The following is a 27,128-nucleotide window of genomic DNA, read 5'->3' on the forward strand; positions in this document are numbered from 1 at the left end:
CCATAGTGCAATGTGGCAAACGGGTTGGTGGAGAGGATTGGTTGTGTCCTGAAAGGAGAACAATCTTAGCTGCATTTGCAAATTTCTTTTCAATTTGTTGCTGCGAAAAAGCTACCCGGTATTGGAAGAAAAATCGTAGCGTATGGTTGGTTCGAAGGAGGGGCAAGATTTGGTAGTTGACTGAACGGCCTTGGCCCCGCGTTCGACTGAATGGAGAAACAGCTGCATTTGAATTTGTTAGCCTCCAGACCTCCCGTGCCAGGAGGTTTGCAGTCTGGGTCTAAAATGAGAATGGGGTGAGTTCATAGTCAGTACAGTAGTTGAGGTGCTTAGCGAGGTTTTCTCTGATAGTTGTGACTAAGCACTGCAACTGGAGAATGCATAGCTAACTAACATGAGCCAACAACAGTCTCTTTCTATTTTTAACTGTGGTAAAGCTAGCTAGCTAAGTTCACAACATAGCTAGCAAGCTAAATGGGTAACGTTAGCAAGCTAGCTAAAGTAACAGTTCAATCTATCTGACAGTTGACATTTGGTACTGAAACTAGTGAGGCGTTTCAATTGTATTATCTTGTCGCGAACAATGCTCGTATTCACTTGTTGTTCCATTCAAGTGCGACAGACAGCTGGTTTTGACAGGTCAGAAGGCTGTCATCAGTAACTTGAGTCGAGTCAAGTGACCGTTCTGAAAGCAGTTGCTAAGCTTGCTAGCTACGACTCTTTTATGGGTTGTGCTGCCTCCATATTCTTCACTATTGTTATTTGAGTGTGTACTACTGGGCTTGAACTAGGGGATAATGTAGGACTGACTACACTGTTTGTTTAAAATAATCTTCCTGTTTCTATACTTCACCTGACACAGACCTGGACGGAAGAGAGACTTCTCCCCTCTGTCCTGGAGTCAATACTTTGAAACGATGGAAGATGTTGAAGTGGATAACGATAACGGCAAAGATATATCCTTTACTGCGTAGGCCATAAGCTTGCTACTGTACTTCTACACATTGAATAGAACCATGAAAAATGTATCTTATTTTTTAAAAATAATAAAAGGCCTTTCATACAGTGTAAATCCTGATCCAGTGCATCATGAGCATATAATGTGGCACTGGACAACGTGACCGGGAAGATTTTAATTTACCGGCCATTTGAGAAATTTAAATTGTAAGAGACAATTTATGCTTGAACCGAAAATGTGGTCAGAGACTCCATATGAGGATGTGTAAATTGCCGAGCCTCAGGAGGCATACAGATTATTATTATTATTATTATTGAGCTCTGTACTGCATCACCATGCACTGCCCACATTTTGTAACAATGCGGTGGGCTCCATATAGCTCTGCATTGACATGATTGGTTGACAGTAGGAGGGGACAGGAGGTCCTGGAAACACAAACTCACTTCCTTGACAACCGCTCTGCACTTCTCCGTGAAGTGCAAGAGGTATGAATGCTCTGCCTTCTGCAGTGGCTGTAAATGCTGCACTGCCAATACAGACAGCGGATTGACCATGCAGCGCCTTTAAGAACCCATTAGGACGTCCACCCATGGTGCTCAGAATGACATGCATCACATTTGGATTATGTTAATGCATTTTAACAGAACGTGTAACTCCTGTGATGAAGCAGCCAATAAAACTTCATTTTCAAGCAATTGCCAAAATGCAATTCGTGGGAAAACAACATTCTAAACAGCAAACCTCATAGCGGTTCCATATGTTAGAAACTAAGAATAGAGGGTTAATCTAAAGATGCAACAACTAGGATGGGTTGCTATTATGACTAGTACAGTATGGTGCCTTTGGCCTCTGGACAGCAATAGAAAGTTGAGATGAAAACCAATAGAACAGGAGAGAAATGGCATAGCGGTGGATCCAATAGGAAAGTAAATGGAAATATGACTTGGCCACAGCGGAATCGATAATCATTAACTTATAAAAAGAAAAAGAGCTGTGAATTGTTTTAAATCATAAACTCGTAGACCTATGCCTATTTGGGGGTGCCCATAATTTGGGCAGCGCTGGTGGCAATAGTCCCAGCTGATTATTGAGTTGCTGCTTTCAGTGAACAGAATCTTAAATATATGTGAAGATAATGTGCCTTGAACGGTGGCGATTTTGGCATGTAAATCTTGGTGGGGCAAACTCCTTTAACATTTTTAAATATTTTTTTTATATACTTATGCATGCCAGCAAAGCCGCTAAACAATACATGAATTGCACTATAACGGTGACAAACGGTGCCCACAAACTGTTAAGGCCTACATAAAGCTGTCCCAACAGCAGAGCTTTCTTTTCAGCACCATGGAGTGATTTCTTATCACTGCTACACCTGGCTTTCAGCAGAGCCTTGTCTGGCAGCGAAGCAGTTCATTTAGCCTCATTTACTGCCTTTTTTTATAAAAAAAACAGCTGATATAGCTGACTTGCTTAAACAAATGTGGTTTTTACTTACAATTGAGATGTACAAACTATGGCATAAGGGAATGATGAGGAGATAAGAGGCAATCTGTAATTTCGATTAGGACATTAATGAGCGAGCTAAGACGGACGTAGTCAATATAACTATTTGTTCGGCACTTTTGAAATGTACAGCGACAGAATTCAGAACATGGGCCGTTCTTAGTTTTCTCCCTGTACACCAAGTCAGAATCGTGGTATAAATAACGGGGTCATATAAGCAGACAATGAAAGCTTTCAATATTCGATGATAACATTTCTCTAAAACATGCTAGAGACTTCTGTACTGGTCCCACGGGGGACCAGTAAAGAAGAAAAAAAATGTATGAAATGTATGCATTCACTACTGTAAGTCGCTCTGGATAAGAGCGTCTGATAAATTACTAAAATCTAAATGCTATAGGCTACATGTGCACCACCAAGTCAGAACAGTAGGCTAAATTCTGAGGGGGAAAGGGACCAAATTATTAGGGTGAAGCACATGGGCTACTAACAGCTTAATACACAACATACACTTAGTATTATGTTCTTAGCTACAGTATACGTATCTCCTTGGCATATTATATAATTTATGCAGCAGTATACAATACATTTTTGGATTCATCGTTGTGCTGCGCTCACTTGAACAGGAAGTTGGCGCGGCACTCCATATTTTGGGCAAATTTTGACATGAAACGTTATCAAAGTCTTGCTTTCTCTAGATTTGTGGTGCTCAAGACAACTGGGAACTCAGAAAAAAACTAGAGGCCTGAGTTCACGACTTATGATTCTGAGTTGGATCACCGTTCAAAACCTATTTTCCCAGTTGGAGCAAATTTTTTTCCAGAGTTCCCATTTGTCTTGAACTCACTGAAGTCTGAAATTACCCAGTTCCGAGTTTCCATTTGTTTTGAACGCGGCAGAAGTCATGCTGGATTGACAGCATGACCAATGTATTCAACTTTTTCTGGCTATAGTGTTGCATGTGAATGTTAATCCTTTAAGCTTGGAAAAGACACCCTTAAACCCAGACTTGGACCACACGCCCTCCACCGAATAGCAGGCAGGGGAAGCAAAATAGTGATTGCTTTACAACGCTTGCAGTTAGCCACTGATTTCTTCCAAACCACTCATTGTTGAATCTGCGATTTCCAATTTGTTGTTTAATGTTTGTCCAATGGCCGATGAGCATCGATACGTTTTATCTAAATTTATCTTCATATGACAAGGATTGAAAAGAATTTGCCAGTAGATTGTCGACATGATTCATGACTGCTTGCCTGCTAAGATTTTGAAAGTATGATATTGACAGTCCAATCAAAGCTACGGTAGATGCATCTTCACTTTTTCCACATTTGTGTTACGTTACAGCTTTTTACTTAGGTATTTGGCAGCGATTACAGCCTCGTCTTTTTGGGTATGACGCTACAAGCTTGGCACACCTGTATTTGGCGAGTGTCTCCATTAGTTTTTTCTGTAGATCCTCTCAAGCTCTGTCAGGTTGGATGGGGAGCGTTGCTGCGCAGCTATTTTCAGATCTCCAGAGATGTTAGATCGGGGTTCAACTCCGGGCTCTGGCTGGTCCACTCAATGACATTAAGAGACTTGTCCCGAAGCCACTCCTGCGTTGTCTTGCCTGTGTGCTTAGGATCGTTGTCATGTCGGAAGGTGAACCTTCGCCCCAGTCTGAGGTTTTCATCATGGATCTCTCAGTACTTTGTTCTGGAGTGGCTTCCGTCTGTCCACTCTCGTCACCACTCTGATTGGTGGAGCGCTACAGAGAGAGGCAACTTTGAAGCAAGCTAAGACATGCCTCATCATATGAATTAAAACATTCAGGTTTCAAATAATTTACTTGTTTTTTTTTGCAAAATGCATACTGCTTCAAGTTCACGTTGTAAAGTGGTGGGTGATGCGCTGATAGCCTGTTGCCGGCAGTTTAATTGTGCTTCAATTACCAATAAAAATGGTAGCTATTTTTTATCATGCACAGAAACTGTTCTTAACAGGCAATTGCTTTTAGAATTTTTATGCAATCAATGGGCTTTGGAGAAGCAAAATAAATCCCCTTTAAAATAGGTTCTGTATGTTGTGCACATAAACTCAGTCCTTTTTTCAGGACCTTGTCTTTCAAAGATAATTCGTAAAAATCCAAATAACTTAACAGTTCTTCATTTGTAAAAGGTTTAAACACTGTTTTTCATGCATGTTCAATGAACCATAAACAATTAATGAACATGCACCTGTGGAACGGTTGTTAACTAACAGTTTACAGATGGTAGGCAATTAAGGTCACAGTTATGAAACCTTAGGACACTAAAGAGGCCTTTCTACTGACTCTGGAAAAACACAAAAAGAAAGATGTCCAGGGTCCCTGCTCATCTGCGTGAACGTGCCTTAGGCATGCTACAAGGAGGCATGAGGACTGCAGATGTGGCCAGGGCAATAAATTGCAATGTCCATACTGTTTATACTGCGCTACAGGGAGACAGGACGGACAGCTGATCGTCCTCGCAGTGGCAGACCATGTGTAACAATGCCTGCACAGGATTGGTACAACCGATCATCACACCTGCGGGACAGGTACAACAACAACTGTTGCGACATTTCTGTAATTAATCTAATTAATTAAGCAAGTACCAATCAAAAGTTTGACACACCTACTCATTCTAGGATTTCTTTATTTTTACTATTTTCTACTGTTAGGTTCTTATTTTTCAGAGTAAATAACTCACGGACACTAGAGAAGCTTAACCAAGTTTAATACTTCCCGAAGTTTCTGTACAGCTGTATTCAGACAGCAAAACATTTCTCACCATCACAGTTATATACATCCCACTTAAGACACTCCTCCTTCCCTCCAATCCTTACATCTTATGGTTCAACAGGAAAAGGGTAACAGGATACCAAACCCTTATTACTCCCTTAAGGGGATCTGACCTCACCTCCTGACGTTACCTAATCCACAGATGTCCATCTGTCTTTCCTGTATCAACACGGTGCTCTCCTCCCATCCCCCAACACATTCCAACGCCATCTGGCTTTCTACGGAAAACCATTAACTTCTGACATAAAACCCAGTCGTCTCTTTCACTCATAATATGCTTCTTCTCTATCATTTATTTCATATCTTAATGTTCAAAATGTTGAATCCAATACTACATTGTAGAATAATAGTGAAGACATCACAACTATGAAGTAACACATATGGAATCAGTTAAGAACAAATTCTTATTTACAAGGACCGTCTACTCCATACTCCCCATCGGGGAATTCAACCCCGGTCTCCCGCTTGCCCACATTCTCTATTACAGCCATTATTGAAGGTACTTGAGGTCACTGGGAAAGTCTGGACATGGCCTATTCTCCCTTATGTAAGGAATTAGGCACTTTCCCATGTTTACTACAGTATGTATTAGAGGTCGATGATTTTTCAACGCCGATACCGATTATTGGAGGACCAAAAAAAGCCGATACTGATTAATCGGCCAATTTTTATATATATTTGTAATAATGACAATTAAAACAATACTGAATGAACAATGAACACTTTTATTTTAACTTAATATAATACATCAATAAAATCAATTTAGCCTCAAATAAATAATGAAACATGTTCAATTTGGTTTAAATAATGAAAAAACAAAGTGTTGGAGAAGTAAAAGTGCAGTATGTGCCATGTAAAAAAGCTAACGTTTATGTTCCTTGCTCAGAACATGAGAACATATGAAAGCTGGTGGTTCCTTTTAACATGAGTCTTCAATATTCCCAGGTAAGAAGTTTTAGGTTAGTTATGACTGTTTCTTTCTCTATACCATTTTGTATTTCATATACCTTTTGACTATTGGATGTTCTAATAGGTACTTTAGTATTGCCAGCCTAATCTCCGGAGTTGATAGGCTTGAAGTCATAAACAGCGCAATGCTTGAAGCATTGCAAAGAGCTGCTGGCAAACGCAGGAAAGTACTGTTTGAATGAATGCTTACGAGCATGCTGCTGCCTACCACCGCTCAGTCAGACTGCGCTATCAAATCATAGACTTAATTATAATGTAATAACACACAAATACGAGCCTTAGGTCATTAATATGGTCAAATCCGGAAACTATCATTTAGAAAACAAGACGTTTATTCTTTCAGTGAAATACAGAACCGTTCTGTATTTTATCTAACGGGTGGCATCCATAAGTCTAAATATTGCTGTTACATTGCACAATTAGTTCGCAACGAGCCAGACGGCCCAAACTGTTGCATATACCCTGACTCTGCGTGCAATGAACGCAAGAGAAGTGACACAATTTGCCTAGTTAATATTGCCTGCTAACATTAATTTCTTCTAACTAAATTGATTATGGTTAGGTACATTGTGCAACGATTTGCTTTTTTCGCAAATGCGCTTTTGTTAAATCATCCCCCGTTTGGTGAAGTTGGCTCTTTGTTAGGAAGAAATGGCCTTCACACAGTTCGGAACGAGCCAGGCAGCCCAAACTGCTGCATATACCCTGACTCTGTTGCACAGAAGGCAAGAGAAGTGACACAATTTCCCTAGTTAAAAGAAATTCATGTTAGCAGGCAATATTACCTAAATATGCAGGTTTAAAAATATATACTTGTGTATTGATTTTAAGAAAGGTGTTGATGTTTATGGTTAGGTACACATTGGTGCAACGACAGTGCTTTTTTCGCGGATGCGCTTGTTAAATCACCCGTTTGGCGAAGTAGGCTGTGATTCAATGATAAATTAACAGGCACCGCATCGATTATATGCAACGCAGGACAAACTAGATAAACTAGTAATATCATCAACCATGTGTAGTTAACAAGTGATTTATGTTAAGATTGATTGATTGTTTTTTACAAGATAAGTTTAATGCTAACTAGCACCTTACCTTGGCTCCTTGCTGCACTCGCATAACAGGTAGTCAGCCTGCCACGCAGTGCAATGTAATGGGCCATAATCGGTGTCCAAAAATGGCGATTACCGATTGTTATGAAAACTTGAAATCGGTCCTAATTAATCGGTTGACCTCTAGTATGTATTGTAGGCTATGTTTACTTCTCAGATGGCAACAACAACTGCCCGAGTTACACCAGGAATGCACAATCCCTCCGTCAGTGCTCAGACTGTCCGCAATAGGCTGAGAGGCTGGGCTGGTCCTCACCAGACATCACCGGCAACAACGTTGCCTATGGGCACAAAACCACCGTCGCTGGACCCAGACAGGACTGGCAAAATGTGCTCTTCACTGACAAGTCGAGATTTTGTCTCACCAGGGGTGATGGTCGGATTCGCGTTTATCGTCAAAGGAATGAGTGTTACACCGAGGTCTGTACTCTGGAGCGGGATCGATTTGGAGGGGGAGGGTCCGTCATGGTCTGGGGCGGTGTGTCACAGCATCATCGGACTGAGCTTGTTGTCATTGCAGGCAATCTCAACGCTGTGCGTTACAGGGAAGACATCCTCCTCCCTCATGTGATACCCTTCCTGCAGGCTCATCCTGACATGACCCTCCAGCATACTGCTCGTTCCGTGCATGATTTCCTGCAAGACAGGAATGCCAGTGTTCTGCCATGGCCAGCGAAGAGCCCGGATTTCAATCCCATTGAGCACGTCTGGAACCTGTTGGCTCGGAGGATGAGGGCTAGCCCCCCCCCCCCCCCCCACAGAAATGTCCGGGAATTTGCAGGTGCCTGCCTTGTTGGAAGAGTGGGGTAACATCTCACAGCAAGAACTGGCAAATCTGGTGCAGTCCATGAGGAGGAGATGCACTGCAGTACTTAATGCAGCTGGCCAGATACTGACTGACTTCTGATTTTGACCCCCCCCCCCACCATTTGTTCAGGGACACATTATTCAATTTCTGTTAGTCACATGTCTGTGGAACTTGTTCAGTTTATGTCTCAGTTATTGAATCTTGTTATGTTCATACAAATATGTACACATGTTAAGTTTGCTGAAAATAACTGCAGTTGACAGTGTGAGGACGGTCTTTTTTTGCTGAGTTTAGTTGTGATTATTGTTGGATAAATAAGATACACGATGACTCGAGGCCGAATTCCACAAAGTTGTGGAAATGATCCTATAGACCGATAAGCATGAGGGTCTACTGTATTTCCATCAATTGGTATTTCCATCATTGAATATAGCATTATTTTGCCATAGGATATATTTTTTTCTCCTGGCAAGTTTTATCGGCTTTAGCAGAAGCCCTGATGTGTCTGTACTCTATATTCCTTGACTACTCTGCACACGTTCAGAATCTATAGCAGTGGCCAGCATGGTCCTGTGCTTCTACTGCTCCATGGAGGAGGCCACTCTGCTCTCTCCTGGGCTGTGTTCACTGTGAGTAATACTATCAAATAGCAGAGAGCACCCATCCTGTTTTATGTACACACACTACAGTGGTTCCTCCTTTAAATGTTGCGACATTACGCCGCGGGACTTAGAGGTAATTTGTGATTTAGTACGGTACCCTGCGTCACCACGTCATTGCTCCAGACCAGCACAAGGGAGAGTTCTGATTATGCTTTTGGGTCCTACTGTGTCTCTGACAATGAATGGACGACATAAACCTAAAAATAAAATAAAAAGTTGCGGCTGTCAGTTAAACTGATATTTGTGCACGACTTCAGTATTACTTACTAAAACTGTTGTTACACTAAGGTTTTTATTTTGTTAGGATTATTTTGCTCTTACTGTGCTGTTAAAAGTGGTTTAGGTCTTATTTATTTAAAGAGCATATTGAAGTTAGACGCAATAGCCTACAACTATTTTAGCACCGTTTCGTGCTGTCTTGATAAATCAATGAGATTTTTATTTTCACTGAATCTCCGTTTGGGTATTGGTTAGACTAGGATTAGAAAATAGAAATGTTATGCTCTTAGTGTAGCCTTTATTTAACCAGGCAAGTCAGTTATGAACAAATTCTTATTTACAAGGACAGCCTACTCCTTCCTCCCTGTCGGGGAATTGAACCCCGGTCTCCCGCGTGCCCTGGCCGCACAACATGGGGATTCTTCAGCTAAATAGCCCGGTACTGTACTGCTGACCGTCACGTTGTACAGTGCCATACTTTCCATTCCATCCTAACGGAAACCCAGAGGGTTTTTTGTTTTTTTTGGAATACAATCACCATAATATTAATCAAATTAATTAAACAAGTACCAGTCAAAAGTTTGGACACACCTACTCATTCCAGGATTTCTTTATATTTACTATTTTCTACATTGTAGAATAATGGTGAGGACCTCACAACTATGACATAACACATATGGAATCAGTTAAATACAAATTCTTATTTACAAGGACCGTCTACTCCATACTCCCCATCGGTGAATTGAACCTTGGTCTCCCGCTTGCCCGCATTCTCTATGACAGCCATTATTGAAGGTACTTGAGGTCACTGGGAAAGTCTGGACATGGCCTATTCTCCGTTATGTAAGGAATTAGGCACTTTCCCATGTTTACTACAGTATGTACTGTAGGCTATGTTTACTTGTCAGACTGCACAGTAGCCTAATAAACAAATGCAGGTGGCTTATATCTTCAAAATGCTTTATTATCCAAATGTAAAGCATATACTGTACAGTACTGTATTTCTTCATCAGCATCTTTATACTGTCATTAATAAAATAAAGATACAAATACTCTTTCAAAATGCAGATGTTGATTTAGTTATGGATCCATAATAAATTACTATGGGAATAAATATCACTGAATTACAGAAATATTGGAACAAAGTTGTCTAATGAAGGCAAATAAATTGTTGCTTACTGGAAAATACTCTTTCAAACACACATGGTCACGTTGTATGCATGCGCCTTCCCGCTGTGGACATCTATTTCAGCAGTGTTTCTCGCTGCTCTGTGACAAGCATGGAGAAATGAAAATGTTCAATTATATTCCATGATATTCTTAAGATCTATGTGTTGACAGAATATAAGCAAGTGATGTCTGCTAAATAATCAAGTTAGGTTTCTCCAGAAATAAGTAATTCTAAATAACAAACTGCCTTTATTTACAAATTGTTGAGAATGTTTCACCCCATGTTCAAGAATTGCCTTTTTCTCGCTCACGCTAGGTTAAATGAAAACGAAATTTCCAAAATATCTTTACTTTTTAAACAAGCGATTTATTATTAATTAATATAGGATCTGTGAGAATATTATATTTTATATTATTCTAACGGAAAATGACCCTTAGATATTAATATAGAATCCTCAAATCCTCTAAATGTATTTATTGGCGGAAAGTCTCGTCATTGAAAAAAATATTTGTAGATATACTGTATGCCTACCATAGGCGAAATGAGTATTGGTTACACTTCAATTAGGGTGTGGAAATGTTATGCCCCTTTAGATATTAATTTACAATCCTCCAATCCTCTTATGCTGTAGCCAACTCCCGACCGTCACGTTGTACAGCGCGATATTTTCCATTCAATCCTAACGGAAACCCTGAGGGTTTCGTTTTTCTCGGAATAGAAACCCCATAATATGAATCAAATGAATTAAGCCAAATTTCTTAATCAATCCCATATACTATGTTATTACAAAAAAGGTTTTCAATTATCTAGTAATGCCAATAAGGGAGATTATCAAATGCTTCTCAAAGTTGCCCTCTGGTGGTCAAACTAGCACTAACTTGCATTAACGTAAAAAATGGCTGACAATTAAATAACGTGCCATAGAATGCTACAGCAGCCCGCAAGGTGTGCTGCAGTATGACGCAACTTTTAAAGGAGGAACCACTGTACCATCACAACATGTCCTGCATTTAAGGTTGTGTTAAGTGACTGTTGAATATGGAGCAGTATGTTTGTGAGCCTGCCTTATAGCACAGATTGACACTGCATTCAGGCCAGAGTTAACAGTTTACACAGAGTGGGTTTGTGTTTTCAGGAGGTGATATATAGCAGAATTAACTGCAGGGTGGTGGCTATGGACCTCAGGGCCCATGGTGAGTGGCTAACTCTTCCTCATGATAACACACATTTCATCTGGTTACCTCATATTCATCATCTCAATAGTATTCCTTTTTTTCTTTTTCTTTTCTGTCCCACACAGGTGACACCAAAGTAAAGAATTCTGACGATCTCTCAGCGGAAACAATGGCCAAGTAAGTTGTCAGGAATTTTTGGGCTACTAACATTTACAGATAAAATTACCCACACGCTCTGTCATTCAGAGATGAGTGTTATGCAGGGCGAGTGATGAGGGAGGTATTGTGTTGTTGAGATGGTATGGGAGGGAACAGGACAGGACAGGAGGCAGTGGTGTAGGTGCACTGCAGGGGGGTGAAGAGAACCTGCTGGAGAGAGAGGACTGAGTCAGATGAACCATCTGCTGCTGCTGCCTCCCACTGAGACACTGATCTGCTGTTTGATGCAAAGAGAAAACAGGCTTGCTGCACCCCCAAAATAGTGTTTATATCAACAAAGTGCCAGTGGGAAGAAACTGACAGCTTCCAGAGCAGAGACAGGAAGAGATAAGGGACAGAGATTCCTATATTGTCCATATTCTGTTGTCTGTGGTTGTTTGAGGAGCTGGATAAGGCTGGTTTGTATGAGTGAGATTGTTCCTGCAGTTGGTTGATGCTGGTGTTGTCTCCACCAGGGACATTGGCAAAGTGGTTGAAGCACTCTATGGAGAAAACCCGCCTCCGATCATGATGATTGGACACAGCATGGGTGGAGCTATAGCAGTTCACACCGCTGCAGCCAACCACGTGCCGTCGTTACTTGGCCTTTGTGTCATTGACGTTGTGGAAGGTGATTACAGTACTTGTTTTTTTGTTTTGTCCCATGATCGGGACTTGTCTTTTGATGATCAAACAAGCAGCAGTTGGGGAGCTGACAAAAGAGAAAATTGATTAATTCATTGTTTTATATGCTTCTAGTAAAGTGATATGACACAGCTAGGCGTATTCATCAATTTATTGATTGACTGATTAGTTAATCATATTTATGCTATTGTGTTTATTCAGGCACAGCAATGGATGCCTTGAACAGTATGCAGAATTTCCTCAGGAGTCGACCAAAGACCTTTAAGTCTGTGGAGAATGCCATTGAGTGGAGGTGAGGTGCTGTCCATACACGCTGAAGTGTAAAAATACTCAAATGCTTTACTATTAGAGCATAATCCAAGTAATGTGTTCTCTGAACTTGTCCACCCCCCCCATCAGTGTGAAGAGTGGACAGATCCGAAACATTGAGTCAGCCCGGGTGTCCATGGGAGGCCAGGTGAAAAAGTAAGTCTGGACTTTAAGATGTGACTGTTCAGGACCTGTAACTAAATATAAGTCTTTACCTCCTCCATAGATGTGAGGAACCCCTCAACAGTCCAGGTGTCTCCAAAAGCATCGGTGAAGTCATCATTGAAGAGGAGGAGGAGGAGGAGGAGGAGGAAGGAGAATCCAATCACAAGAGAAAGAAGGAGGACGACCAAGAGGTCAGGGCTGGGCTGATTAGTGGGAAATGTTGTTGATTTAAAAACATAACTACATTTTATATGTGCATTTGGAAAGTATTCAGACCCCTTGACTTTTTCCACATTCCAGAAATGTTTACAAATTGATATAAAAATAATAAATGAAATCTGCTAATGCTGTGTTTTATGGTCTCCACTCTAGCAGCTAGTCTGGATGTTGAGGACATGGGTTGTACTAGAGATCGCTTGAAGCTGACAATTGATTTGTGTTGGTGATAAAAACCTAAAAGCTAGCATTCTATAGACAAGATGTGGTGAGAGAGAGAGAGAGAGAGAGTGTGTCTCATCTTCCTAGCATCTGGGAAACTAAGTAAAATACCATCCTGTGTAGGTAACCAAGGTGGCTTATGGGAAGGTTAGAAGTGACTGACTAAGCAATCTTGGTATCAGCTATAGAAAAACTGTGCATCATCTAAAGGCTAGACTCTCAGCCTAACAGTCAGTCAAGACTGGTGGGCTGACGGTCTCATTATTGCAATAATTAATCGATATTAAATAAAGATGATTGTTTGAAGAAATTACCAAGACCAAGTCTCTCAGTACTGAATTTCCACGACAGTCTTCTTGGATATGACGCCACAAGCTTGGCACACCTGTATTTGGGGAGTTTCTCCTATTCTCTGCAGATCCTCTCAAGGTTGGATGGGGAGCGTCGCTGCACAGCTATTTTCAGGTCTCTCCAGAGATGTTCGATCGGGTTCAAGTTCGGGCTCTGGTTGGGCCACTCAAGGACATGCAGAGACTTATCCCGAAGCCACTCCTGTATTGTATTGGCTGTGTACTATTGGTCACTGTCCTGTTGGAAGGTGAACCTTCGCCCCAGTCTGAGGTCCTGAGCACTCTGGAGCAGGTTTTCATCAAGGATCTCTCAGTACTTTGCTTTCCCTCGATCCTGACTAGTCTCCCAGTTCCTGCTGCTGAAAAACGTCCCCACATCATGATGCTGCTGCCACCATGCTTCACCGTAGGGATGGTGCCAGGTTTACTCCAGATGTGACGCTTGGCATTCAGGCCAAAGAGTTCAATCTTGGTTTCATCAGACCAGAGAATCTTGTTTCTCATGGTCTGAGAGTCCTTTAGGTGTCTTTTGGCAAACTCCAAGCGGGCTGTCATGTGCCTTTGACTGAGGAGTAGCTTCTGTCTGGCCACTACCATAAAGGTCTGATTGGTGGAGTGCTGCAGAGATGGTTGTCCTTCTGGAAGGTTCTCCCATCTCCACAGTGGAACTCTGGAGCTCTGTCAGAGTGACCATTGGGTTCTTGGTCACCTACCTGACAAGGCCCTTCTCCCGCGATTGTTCAGTTTGGCCGGGCAGCCAGCTCTAGGAAGAGTACGTATTTTCAAACGTCTTCCATTTAAGAATGATGGAGGCCTCTGTGTTCTTGGGGACCTTCAATGCTGCAGACATTTTTGGTACACTTTCCCAGATCTGTGCCTCGACACAATCCTGTCTCGGAGCTCTACTGACAATTCCTTCGACCTCATCGTTTGGTTTTTGCTCTGACTTGCACTGTCAACTGTAGGACCTTAAATAGACAGGTGTGTGCCTTTCCAAATATGTCCAATCAATTACATTTACCACATGTGGACTCCAATCAAGTTGTAGAAACATCTCAAGGATGATAAAAGGGAAACCGGATGCTCCTGAGCTCAATTTTGAGTCTCATAGCAAAGTGTCTGAGTGTTTATGTAAATAAGGCATATCTGGGGTTTTTTACATTTTGAATACAAAAATTTCTAAATGTGTTTTTGCTTTGTCATTACTGGGTATTGTGTGTAGATTGATGACAAAACATTGTATTTAATAAATTTAGAATAGGGCTGTAACGCAACAAAATGTGGGGAAAGGGTCTGAATACTTTCCGAATGCACTGTATGTATTCAGGTGGGTTTCTATGCATGAGTCTTCTTAGGCGTTAGTGGTTGGGCCGTTCCACAAATTGATGTTGAGAAGTGTAACTTGTTTCTTTAGACTTTTTATTTTATTTTTATGAACGGTTTCACCATATTAAAACAAGAGTTCAGTTCACATTACAGGGGTGACCATAAAATGAGGGACAAATTAATAACTAATCACATGAAATAAATAATACTCTTAAGAAATGATTCGAAAGCAACAAAATAACTAGGGCTTTTCAATTCTGGTTAAAATCTTATTGGAAGGGATAGTGTTGACGAAGAGACATGTCAAAATACTGAATTTTGCCCCCTTAGCGAGCCTTTATTTATACTGAACAAAAAATTTAAACGTAACATGTAAAGTGTTGGTTTCATGAGTTGAAATAAAAGATCCCCCAAATTTTCCATGAGTACAAAAAGCTTATTTCTATAAAATGTTGTCCACAAATTTGTTTACATCCCTGTTAGTGAGAATTTCTCATTTGCCAAGATAATCCATCCACCTGACAGGTATGGCATATCAAGAAGCTGATTAAACAGCATGATCATTACACAGATGGACCTTGTGCTGGGGACAATAAAAGGCAACTAAAATGTGCAGTTTTGTCGCACAACACAATGCCACAGATGTCTCAAGTTTTGAGTGAACGTGCAATTGGCATGCTGACTGTAGGAATGTCCACCAGAGCTGTTGGCAGAGATTTGAATGCTAATTTTGCTACTATAAGCTGCCTCCAATGTCAATTTAGAGAATTTGGCAGTACATCCAACCGCAGACCACGTGTAACCACACCAGCCCAGGACCTCCACTTCCGGCTTCTTCACCTGCGGGATCGTCTGAGATCAGCCACCCGACAGCTGATGAAACTGAGGAGTATTTCTGTCTGTAATAAAGCCCTTTTGTGGCCTATGCCCACCCATGGCTGTGCCCCTGCCCAGTCATGTGAAATCAATAGATTAGGGCCTAATGAATTCATTTCAATTGACTTATTTCCGTATATGAACTGTAACTCAGTAAAATCATTGAAATTGTTGCATTTTGCGTTTACATTTTTGTTCAGTGTATATATATATATATATAAAAAAAAATCTGTATCGAGTTCTCCATGTGGTCTATATTAAAGGGAACTTTATTTAATATATCAGGCTTTTAAAATTCCATATTGGTGCACAATTTCTACTTAAAATATAAAAGGCAGTTTTTTTTTCTTGGAACAACCCAGTTGGTGTATTCATCTGGGTGCATATGTCATCTTGGGGAAGTGTGTATTACATTTCCCACCTTTACACAGTCTGTTGTAGTGTGTACATGAAGAGTAAATTAACATAGGGCAGCGCACAATTAGCCCAGTGTCGTCCGGGTTAGGGCTTGGCCGGGGTAGACCGTCATTGTAAATAAGAATTTGTTCTTAACTGACTTGCCTAGTTAAATAAACTGTCTCTTGAGCTTCTTTAGGTGAAGAAGGAGAGCCTCTATACCTGGCAGATTGATCTGTCAAAGACAGAGAAGTACTGGGAGGGCTGGTTCAGTGGCCTGTCTGCCCTCTTCCTCTCCTGCCCTGTGCCAAAACTGCTCCTGCTCGCTGGTGAGTCCCTTAGTTAAGTCAGTTTTAATCCACATGACTTTAAATTGTTTTCAATATTTTTCGTCTTTGACATTGGACTAGAGCACACATTGTTGATATAACATTTCCCTCTTTACAGGTGTGGACAGGCTTGATAAAGATCTCACAATTGGACAGATGCAAGGTGAGGACGGCCTCATAGATTGTGTGTTAGGTTGGTTGGTTGTTTACAATTATGGCTCCGATAGTGACCGTGAAATCCCACTGTAGATCTTCCCCCACCCACTCCTTGTTGGTTTACTGTCACATCCTTTAAATCCAATAGAAGTGTGTTGCACATGAAGATTTGTGTTCTGTTTGTGTGCAGGGAAGTTCCAGATGCAGGTGCTCCCTCAGTGTGGCCATGCTGTCCATGAGGACGCCCCTGAAAAAGTGAGTGGGTTTTAACCGTCTGGATATGAAGGTATGAGGCTGAACAACTGCTTGGTGAATGTGCAGGCAGGTCACTAGAAACACATGTCGATTTTGGACGTCCTCGGCGCTCACCCCAAAAATGTTAAACTACGGCATCACTCTGGGCTGGAACACACGACGCTCAGACCCAGAGCGCGCTGCTTAGACCACTGCGCCCGGCAGTTCACAATTGTCTAGCAAGCACGGAGAGTACTTGATGAGTTTTTATTTAATTTTGTTTTAAAAAATTATGCTTTCCCCAAACCATAGCCCTAACCTTGACCACTAGGAATTAATGCCTAAACTTAAGTTGAGTTGTTTCTGTTTTAACCCTGTGTCTGTATGTAGCCTCGCTACTTTTATAGCCTCGCTACTGGATATAGCCTGTCTTTTTACTGTTGTTTTTCACTATTGGTTAGAGCCTGTAAGTAAGCATTTCACTGTAAGGTTATATTCGGCGCACGTGACAAATAAACTTTGATTTGATTTGAACCATGTGGAATGAATGGTTAAAAAATGTACGTTCATCCAACTCCCGACGTGAAACTATGAGATCAAGTTGGCATGTCTTTCTTTCCCATTTTGTTGCGATAGTAGAGGTTCAGGCCAAGTAATATTGTACACAAAATACTATTCTCAATTAGGGCTCGTTGATATGGCCAAAATATCATGTTATTTTACTTTTTTTTACGGTATTTTATGTTTTTAATTAATAAAAGTTCTAAATTTGCTTTTATGAGTAGTGCGTGACCATAGGGTGGCAACACATATTCCAAATTATTTCAATGGGTCTTTCTCCATTCGGTTTGTTTTATACGCCAGGTCGTAGTTGTAAATGAGAACTTGTTCTCAATTAGCCTGCATGGTTAAATAAAGGTAATTTCCTGCCTTTCCATCAATTTCTGCATTTCCTGCAGTCATTTGAGATCATTTCCACACTGCCACGATATGGGCAAAAATACTTGACCTTATTTTTAACCAAATGTTGCAATTGCGATTTAGATCAAAACACTTGGGTGAACTTTTGGAATCATGGAAATAGAATATTTATTATAATTATATAGATAGAATATAATTAATAGTGGGCACTGAGTACAGTGTTGTTTGACATGACAACGAATGAAAATGCCATGGATGAGTTATTGTGACAGGGTAGGAACCAAAGTGATGTTCAGTGTTTGCTAGGGGACCCTACAATCTTTGGCTACATTAAATATTTATTCATACAGCCAACATATTCATGCTTTGCCTATTCCTCTTTGATTTAGAAGATACTGTTGCACAAACAACATGCTGATTTTAAGCCTCCACCAGTACTGGTATCAGGCTGTATTAGCTAGCTACGTTTGCTCTATTGAATATCCGAAACATACAATGTACTTGCAGTGAAGCCGCTCAACAACTACATCATACCAGTCATCCAACAGATTCCCATTCAGAGAGACACACAGAAGCATCCAGGGTCAATTCCCTGCTCAAGGGCACGTTGACAGATCTCCCACCAGGCCAAAAAACGTGAACCCGAACCCTCCAAGATCCCCTCCACAGTTCCCCAATAGCTGTTCCTCAACCATTCGAGACCCCTCCCACAGTCATCCCCCCCAATAATAAAAATAAACCCCCCAATGCACCAACAACCAAGAGAATGAACTAAAGAGAAAGAAAGACAGAAGAAAACAGCAAACAACAATGCACTTTTTTTTTTTTAAATGAACTAAACAAAAACAAAAATTAAACAAAGGACATCAAGGACAACTAAAATCATAACAGCAATGCCAACTGTATATGTTTGTGTGCATGTCTGGCATTATTACATGTATGTGTGTGTTTTTGTATGCGTTTATTTGAATGAGAGTGTGTATATATGCATGTATACAAACACCTGCACGGCATCAGCCTCAGGCAAACCGGCATTAGTTGTTGTAAAAACACGCCCCCTCAGTGTCATTCAAACGTACTTTTTATTATGTTTTTATTTAAACTTATTTTTTATTTTTTTTACTTTGACAATCATATCTCCCGCACAGCAACTCCACTCCCACTTGTCTCCAATTCCACATCCCAATCCTCATCTTCCCTCAGCCCATCCCATCTATCTCTGCTGGCCACCCTCTTTGGATTTCTACGCAACACATATCTTTCAACTATGCTGTGATGTTTAACGTACAATTTCAATCTATCTAAACGAATAGAATCCACAGTTTTAAGATAAATATTTTAGCTAAGAGTATTAGTAATTGACTGGCCCGGTTTCTCCAGATCTCCTAACAATACTATTTCTAGGGTCAATTTTAGATCAATGCTATGCATTTTCAGCCATTCCTGAACCTGAGACCAGAAACAGGCTACCTGAGGGCAATACCAAAATAAATGGTTTATTGAATCTGTATCCTCACAACAAAATCTGCAGAGCTTCGATGATTTTATGCCCCAAATATTCAACATTTTGTTGGTGGCAAGAATTCTATATAATAATTTTAGCTGAAAAGCACAAAGTCTTGAATCTTGCGTTTTATATATCAACTCATACACCCTGTATCATGGAATCGGTACATCAATAATCTCTTCCCAACTATTTTGCAATCTGTATGGCACAGTTGTCAACATCCTGGTCCTCAAATGAAACTGGCATACTTTCCTATTTATGCTTCCGCCAGTTTTGATCTTTTATATTGGGCAGACAGACCAGTTCCCTACCTCCTTCTGCTGCCGCCTCCATTTTTGGGGTAATGCTGTTATCAATTGGTTGTACTCTTGGATTGAGCAGACCTTCCCGTACAATTCTGGGAAGGTCAAACTCCATGAAGGACATAACTCTACCATTCCAATTTACAAACAAAATACCTTTTTCAAACATCTTTCACATAAATACAGGTATTTTATCAACCAGCACATTTGAGTTCAGCCATAATATTTGTTGTAATATTTGTTCTCTTTTCAGGGGGATGAAATTGAAATTGTAGCCAGCTCTGCAATGCTCGTTTGAAAAAGAGAGATACTTTTTTCAAAGTATCATTTTCAATTAATCGAAAATGAGACATGGCAATCTGCAAAAAGGCAATTTTTAAACAATGGATGAGCTTTTCTTTGTAATCTATTTGAGAACCATTTAGGGTTCAAGTAAAACTTTTGAATAAGTGAAGCTTTTAGAAAGCGGTTTAGTTATTTTATATTTAATAATGTCAACCCACCCAATTCATATTCATTATATAGATAGGCACATTTTATTTTGTCTGGTTTAGCGTCCCAGATAACGCTAAATATTTTTTGCTCATATGATTTGAAAAATTATCCATCAGGAGTAGGCAGCGCCATAAGTAAGTGAGTAAACTGAGATATGACTAAGGAGTTAATCAGGGCAATTTTTCCATAAATAGACAGGTATTTACCTCTCCGTGGTTGCAGGATCCTGTCTATTTTTACTAGTTTTCTCTTGAAATTCATTGTGGAGAGCTTATATATATCTTTTGAGATATGAATACTAAGTATGTCTACTTCACCATCAGCCCATTTTATTGTAAACTGCAGGGTAATGTAAAAGTTGTATTTTTTTTTAAATATCAATACATAATATTTTACACTTGTCATAATTAGGTTTAAGTCCAGAGAGTACAGAAAGGTTATCTAGATCTTCAGTGAGACATTGCAGGGATCTAGCTTCCAGACTTAATATAAAACTTGAGTCATCGGCATATGTGGACACCTTTGTTTTTAAGCCTTGGATTTCTAATCCTCTGTTGTTATTGGATCTGATTTTTAATAGCTAGCATTTCAATGGCCATAACGAATAGATATGGTGACAGTGGACACCCTTGTTTAACGCCTCTTGACAATACAAAAGTCTCTGAGAAGTAGCCGTTATTTACTATTTTACACCTGGGGTTGCCTTACATTATTTTTACCCATTTTATAAGAGAATTACCGAAATTGAAAAAATCCAGGCGTTTATAAATAAAATCCCGTCTTAATTTATCAAATGCCTTTTCAAAATCCGCTATAAATACCAGGCCTGGCTTCTTAGATGTTTCATGATGTTCTATTATTTCAAGTAGTTGTCGTACATTATCTCCAATGTATCGTCCATGTAAAAAACCTGTCTAATCAGGATGAACAATACCTGGTAAAACCCTTTTTTTAATTCTGAGTGCTATGCATTTCGCTAGTATTTTTGCATCACAACATTGAAGTGTAAGGGGCCTCCAGTTTTTTAGATGGACTGGGTCTTTATATTTGCCATCTGGGTCTTGTTTCAGTAATAGAGCAATCAGACCTTCCTGCTGAATCACTGACATACTACCATTTCTATAGGAGTAGTTAAAACAATCTAACAATGGAGCTTTTAGTATATCAAAAAAGGCTTGACATACCTCTACCGGTATGCCATCAAGCCCTGGAGTTTTTCCAGAGTGAAAGGATTTAATAGCCTCAAAGTTATTCCTCCGTAATTTGGCCTTCACACTGATCTTTCTATACATTTTGTTAATTTTCTTTTTTTTTAAATATTATTTGGAAATAATTCCTTACCGTAAGCTCCATTCAGTGGGAGAGGATGAGACGGAAAAGAGAACATCTGTCTAAAATAATTAGCTTCCTCTTTTAAAATATAATTTGGAGAATCATAGATAACTCCGTATTAAGTAGCGAGTGTGCAAATTCTTTTTGTTAGCGTTCCTGTATTGGAGATTCAGGAAGAATTTTGTGCATTTTTCAGATCTTTTGCTTTATTTTTGTAATAGATTACATTAGATTGTTCTTGAAAAAGTTCCTAAAGTTATTTTTGTTTTTCCTCTAACTTATTTTGTATCTCTGTAATATCGTTTTTATTTCTATCTATCTGTACTATTAGTACATGGATTTACAGTGGGGGAAAAAAGTATTTGATCCCCTGCTGATTTTGTACGTTTGCCCACTGACAAAGAAAGGATCAGTCTATAATTTTAATGGTAGGTTTATTTGAACAGTGAGAGACAGAATAACAACAAAAATATCCAGAAAAACGCATGTCAGAAATGTTATAAATTGATTTGCATTTTAATGAAGGAAATAAGTATTTGACCCCCTCTCAATCAGAAAGATTTCTGGCTCCCAGGTGACTTTTATACAGGTAACGAGCTGAGATTAGGAGCACACTCTTAAAGGGAGTGCTCCTAATCTCAGTTTGTTACCTGTAAAAAAAAGACACCTGTCCACAGAAGTAATCAATCAATCAGATTCCAAACTCTCCACCATGGCCAAGACCAAAGAGCTCTCCAAGGATGTCAGGGACAAGATTGTAGACCTACACAAGGCTGGAATGGGCTACAAGACCATCGCCAAGCAGCTTGTTGAGAAGGTGACAACATTTGGTGCGATTATTCGCAAATGGAAGAAACACAAAAGAACTGTCAATATCCCTCGGCCTGGGGCTCCATGCAAGATCTCACCTTGTGGAGTTGCAATGATCATGAGAACGGTGAGGAATCAGCCCAGAACTACACGGGAGGATCTTGTCAATGATCTCAAGGCAGCTGGGACCATAGTCACCAAGAAAACAATTGGTAACACACTACGCCGTGAAGGACTGAAATCCTGCAGTGCCCGCAAGGTCCCCCTGCTCAAGAATACATATACATGCCCGTCTGAAGTTTGCCAATGAACATCTGAATGACTCCGAGGACAACTGGTGAAAGTGTTGTGGTCAGATGAGACCAAAATGGAGCTCTTTGACATCAACTCAACTCGCCGTGTTTGGAGGAGGAGGAATGCTGCCTATGACCCCAAGAACACCATCTCCACCGTCAAACATGGAGGTGGAAACATTATGCTTTGGGGGTGTTTTTCTACTAAGGGGACAGGACAACTTCATCGCATCATTTGTCGGGGCCATGTACTGTCAAATCTTGGGTGAGAACCTCCTTCCCTCAGCCAGGGCATTGAAAATGGGTCGTGGATGGGTATTCCAGCATGACAATGACCCAAAACACACGGCCAAGGCAACAAAGGACTGGCTCAAGAAGAAGCACATTAAGGTCCTGGAGTGGCCTAACCAGTCTCCAGACCTTAATCCCGTAGAAAATCTGTGGAGGAGCTGAAGGTTCGAGTTGCCAAACGTCAGCCTCGAAACCTTAATGACTTGGAGAAGATCTGCAAGGAGGAGTGGGACAAAATCCCTCCTGAGATGTGTGCAAACCTGGTGGCCAACTGCAAGAAACGTCTGACCTCTGATTGCCAACAAGGGTTTTGCCACCAAGTACTAAGTCATGTTTTGCAGAGGGGTCAAATACTTATTTCCCTCATTAAAATGCAAATGATTTTATAACATTTTTGACATGCGTTTTTCTGGATTTTTTGTTGTTATTCTGTCTCTCACTGTTCAAATAAACCTACCATTTAAAATTATAGCCTGATCATTTCTTTGTAAGTGGGCAAACGTACAAAATCAGCAGGGGATCAAATACTTTTTTCCCCCACTGTACCTTGTTAGTCTTGTCACTTTAGCCAGAAACTGCTTTTTTATTATTGATGAATATTGATTTGAATGACCTCTGAAGGTACATTTAAAGGTATACCAAACAATAAGGGGATTTGCTGAACCTACATTATACTGGAAAAATTCAGTTAAAGTTATTTTGTCTTAGTTAAAAATAAGTTGTCCTCCAGTAAACTTTGATTAAATTTCCAATATCCCCGTCCACGTGGAAAATCTATTAGAGTTATGTGAATGCCAATTAGATGATGATCCAATCACATTCTGTCTCCTATTAAAACTTTTTAAAACTTTGACACGAGAGAAAGAGACAAAGTAGTCAAGACGACTAGCTTGATTAAGTCTCCTCCGTATATCTCACTAGGTCGGGGTTTTTTAGTCTCCAAATATCCACTATTTCTAATGTGTCCATAATATTTGTGTTTTCCTTAAGGGCACGGTGATAGTTTGTGAAGTGATTACCTTTACGGTCCATTAAGGTACTTAACACTGTTTTATAAACTCAGCAAAAAAAGAAACGTCCTTTCACTGTCAACTGCGTTTATTTTCAGCAAACTTAACATGTGTAAATATTTGTATGAACATAACAAGATTCAACAACTGAGACACAAACTGAACAAGTTCTACAGACATGTGACTAATGGAAATGGAATAATGTGTCCCTGAAGAAAGGGGGGGGGGTCAAAAGTAACAGTCAGTATCTGGTGTGGCCACCAGCACTGCAGTACTTAATGCAGCATCTTCTTCTCATGGACTGCACCAGATTTTCCCGTTCTTGCTGTGAGATGTTACCCCACAGAACGAGCAGTATGGCTGGTGGCATTGTCATGCTGGAGGGTCATGTCAGGATGAGCCTGAGGAAGGGTACCACTTGAGGGAGGAGGATGTCTTCCCTGTAACGCATAGCGTTGAGATTGCCTGCAATGACAACAAGCTCTGTCCGATGATGCTGTGACACACCGCCCCAGACCATGACGGACCCTCCACCTACAGGCTTCGGTGTAACGCTCATTCCTTCGACGATAAACGCGAATCAGACCATCACCCCTGGTGAGACACAACCGCGACTCGTTGGTGAAGAGCACTTTTTGCCAGTCCTGTCTGGTCTAGCAACGGTGGGTTTGTGCCCATAGGCAACACTGTTGCCGGTGATGTCTGGTGAGGACCTGCCTTACAACAGGCCTACAAGCCCTCAGTCCAGCCTCTCTCAGCCTATTGCGGACAGTCTGAGCACTGATGGAAGTATTGTGTGTTCCTGGTGTAACTCGGGCAGTTGTTGTTGCCATTCTGTACCTGTCCCGCAGGTGTGATGTTCAGATGTACCGATCCTGTACAGGTGTTACACGTGGTCTGCCACTGCGAGGACGATCAGCTGTCCGTCCTGTCTCCCTGTAGCGCTGTCTTAGGCATCTCACAGTACGGACATTGCAATTTATTGCCCTGGCCACATCTGCAGTCCTCATGCCTACTTGCAGCATGCCCAAGGTACGTTCATGCAGATTAGCAGGGACCCTGGACATCTTTCTTTTTGTGTTTTTCAGAGTCAGTAGAAAGGCCTCTTTAGTGTCCTAAGTTTCCATGACTGTGACCTTCATTGCCTACCGTCTGTAAGCTGTTAGTGTCTTAACGACCGTTCCACAGGTGCATGTTCATTAATTGTTTATGGTTCATTGAACAAGCATGGGAAATAGTGTTTAAACCCTTTACAATGAAGATCTGTGAAGTTATTTGGATTTTTACGAATTATCTTTGAAAGACAGGGTCCTGAAAAGGGGACACTTCTTTTTTGCTGAGTTTAGTCTCCTACCATAGCCAGCTAACTAACGATTTAGCATGAGTGGCTAACACGATTTAGCTTAACTTGCTAAGAAAATACAAACTAGCTGTTTGCAGATGTAAGAAACAAAAACGAATTGTAATTATAGAACGCTTGTGGATTTATATTAAGATCAAAGTGGAAACAGCATCGTTGTCATCAACATTGTTGCATGTGCTGCATTGACCATGCAGACTGAACGAATGTGTCTCGTGGTCAAGCAACAACAACATGCGGTCCTTGAGTGACAGGATGGGACTAGGTCTGTGTGGAAAGCGTCATGGAGAGAGGGAGCAGAGAGAGATGACTCAAGTAGCGGAGTAAACTATACAAATGGACGTTACACACGGCATATCACATTTAACAAACCAAACATTCAAATACCGTTAGAAGGTAAAGTAAAAACCCAAACCGGTCCGTGCATAAATACCGGTGTATATAGTTAAATACAGTATACCGCCCAACCCTATTCTCAATGTCTGGGAAGTCAAGTCTGGGAACTAAACCCACATTGTTTTTGTTTCCCCAGGTAGCAGACGCTCTGGCCTCGTTCATGGTCCGTCACAAGTTCACTGAACTCAAGGAGGGTTTCCTGTGGTAAGACTCATTTAACTCGAATAGAAGCACATCACACATTTGTTTACAACATTGTTTATTACTTTTAAGTCTGCTTGTACAATCTCATTGTTAAGACCTGCATAAGCGTGTATCGCTTTTCTGCACTGTTAAAATCACATGATTTGTGGCCTGGGTGGTCTAGCTGTTAGGACTGCTGCCTACAACACATGCTTGCCCGGTGCCGGCGGGGATACAAATCCGTCCCACTGCCTTTGTGACTAACTCTATCTCTCTCCTCAGTGAAATAAAAAACAAAACCCTCAATGTGTATATATACATTTTTTTTAAATCAACTCATAAATTATGGACATCATACAATATAAGGTTTTGTAACAATTGCTGACACCAATATTGGTAGTTACTTTATAAGGTCTGTTTTGACAAGTAATTATTTTTGATATCTAATGGGATGCTAACTGGTACAGGAAAACCAAAAGGCATGTGTTGATGCTTTCGTGTTCTTGTTTTTTTGTTGTCAAATTGTAACAGCTAATGGGAATGGGATCCAAATAAATAGTAATCTACATAGAAAAGAACCAGTTTTGCCCTGGACCCAAACAGCACTTATGGAGGAGTTGCCTGGAGCCTCATGGACACCATCTTCTGCCAATTACTCCCAACTGGAAGAAAATGGATTGGGATAAATTAAATAAACATGAGCACTATACAACTGCAAAATTCTCAGTACTTTGGTTCTTACATTTAAATTAGCTTTTGTAATTAATTATTACTTTGCGAAATGTACATGTAGATCTTTTGCCAATATGACTTTGCCTTTTTGTTTTTTTTAAAATGCAGGGATTTGGTTTCACCCATCCCACTCAACCTTTTTTTCTTTTCATTTCCTGTAATGGCTTGCCTGTTTCTTGTTCAACTCCATGTTGTGCTATGTGTTTAACATCGTTGGATTTTAAGAATGATGATTAAAAATGCAATAGGACAATTTCTACAGATTCATTTCTGTTCTTTTGCATGTCTGGTTTATGCACTGTTTACTTCCATGGTGAACAGAGACACCCATTAGGGACTATTCTGCCAGTGTACAAGACTGACGATGGGCTCCCAATTGTCTTAACCTGCCCGGTCAGTTATCTGGCTCGAAGGAATATGAAGAAAAATAGTGACAGGTTTTCTTCTATTGTACCATCACAGCAGCCCTGACCTTTCTAGTTCTGCAAGTTAAGTAGTGTAGGAACAGGGGTCGTATGGCGTCATCCCTCAACCCGTAAATGAGTGGGCTCAGACATCTTGGCAGGATGATGAGAAAGAGGAAGTTGATGTATCGCAGGTCAATGAAGATGGTATTACTGCCTACACTGGCCAGTGCACTTTCTATGGGTGTGTACAGAAAAGAGGAGAGCGACAGGACCAGCTGAACCAGGTGCAG

General features: G+C 40.6%; 1 protein-coding gene across 1 annotated transcript; it reads left to right on the forward strand.

The window, feature by feature from the left end:
* On the forward strand, window positions 1–26,686 carry LOC115154498 (protein phosphatase methylesterase 1). The gene is made up of 14 exons (XM_029700771.1): window positions 1–296; window positions 863–956; window positions 8,687–8,779; window positions 11,338–11,395; window positions 11,503–11,554; window positions 12,052–12,206; window positions 12,422–12,512; window positions 12,620–12,685; window positions 12,756–12,885; window positions 16,280–16,409; window positions 16,528–16,572; window positions 16,756–16,820; window positions 25,653–25,720; window positions 26,231–26,686. The coding sequence occupies exons 1-14, from the start codon at window positions 211–213 to the stop codon at window positions 26,232–26,234; spliced, it is 1,137 nt and encodes a 378-aa protein (XP_029556631.1). The 5' UTR covers window positions 1–210; the 3' UTR covers window positions 26,235–26,686.
* The last annotated feature ends 442 nt before the right edge of the window (window positions 26,687–27,128 follow it).

This window comes from Salmo trutta, chromosome 19 (genome assembly GCF_901001165.1).
Source record: "Salmo trutta chromosome 19, fSalTru1.1, whole genome shotgun sequence".
Taxonomy (NCBI): Eukaryota; Metazoa; Chordata; class Actinopteri; order Salmoniformes; family Salmonidae; genus Salmo; species Salmo trutta.

What these genes read in the sequence shown, in the direction of transcription:
- LOC115154498 (XM_029700771.1), top strand. Translation starts at nt 211, where the DNA reads ATGGAGAAACAGCTGCATTTGAATTTGTTAGCCTCCAGACCTCCCGTG. An exon ending in TCTCCTGGGCTGTGTTCACT is followed by an intron (nt 8,780 to 11,337) that starts GTGAGTAATACT and finishes TTGTGTTTTCAG; the next exon opens with GAGGTGATATATAGCAGAAT. An exon ending in ATGAGGACGCCCCTGAAAAA is followed by an intron (nt 16,821 to 25,652) that starts GTGAGTGGGTTT and finishes TTGTTTCCCCAG; the next exon opens with GTAGCAGACGCTCTGGCCTC.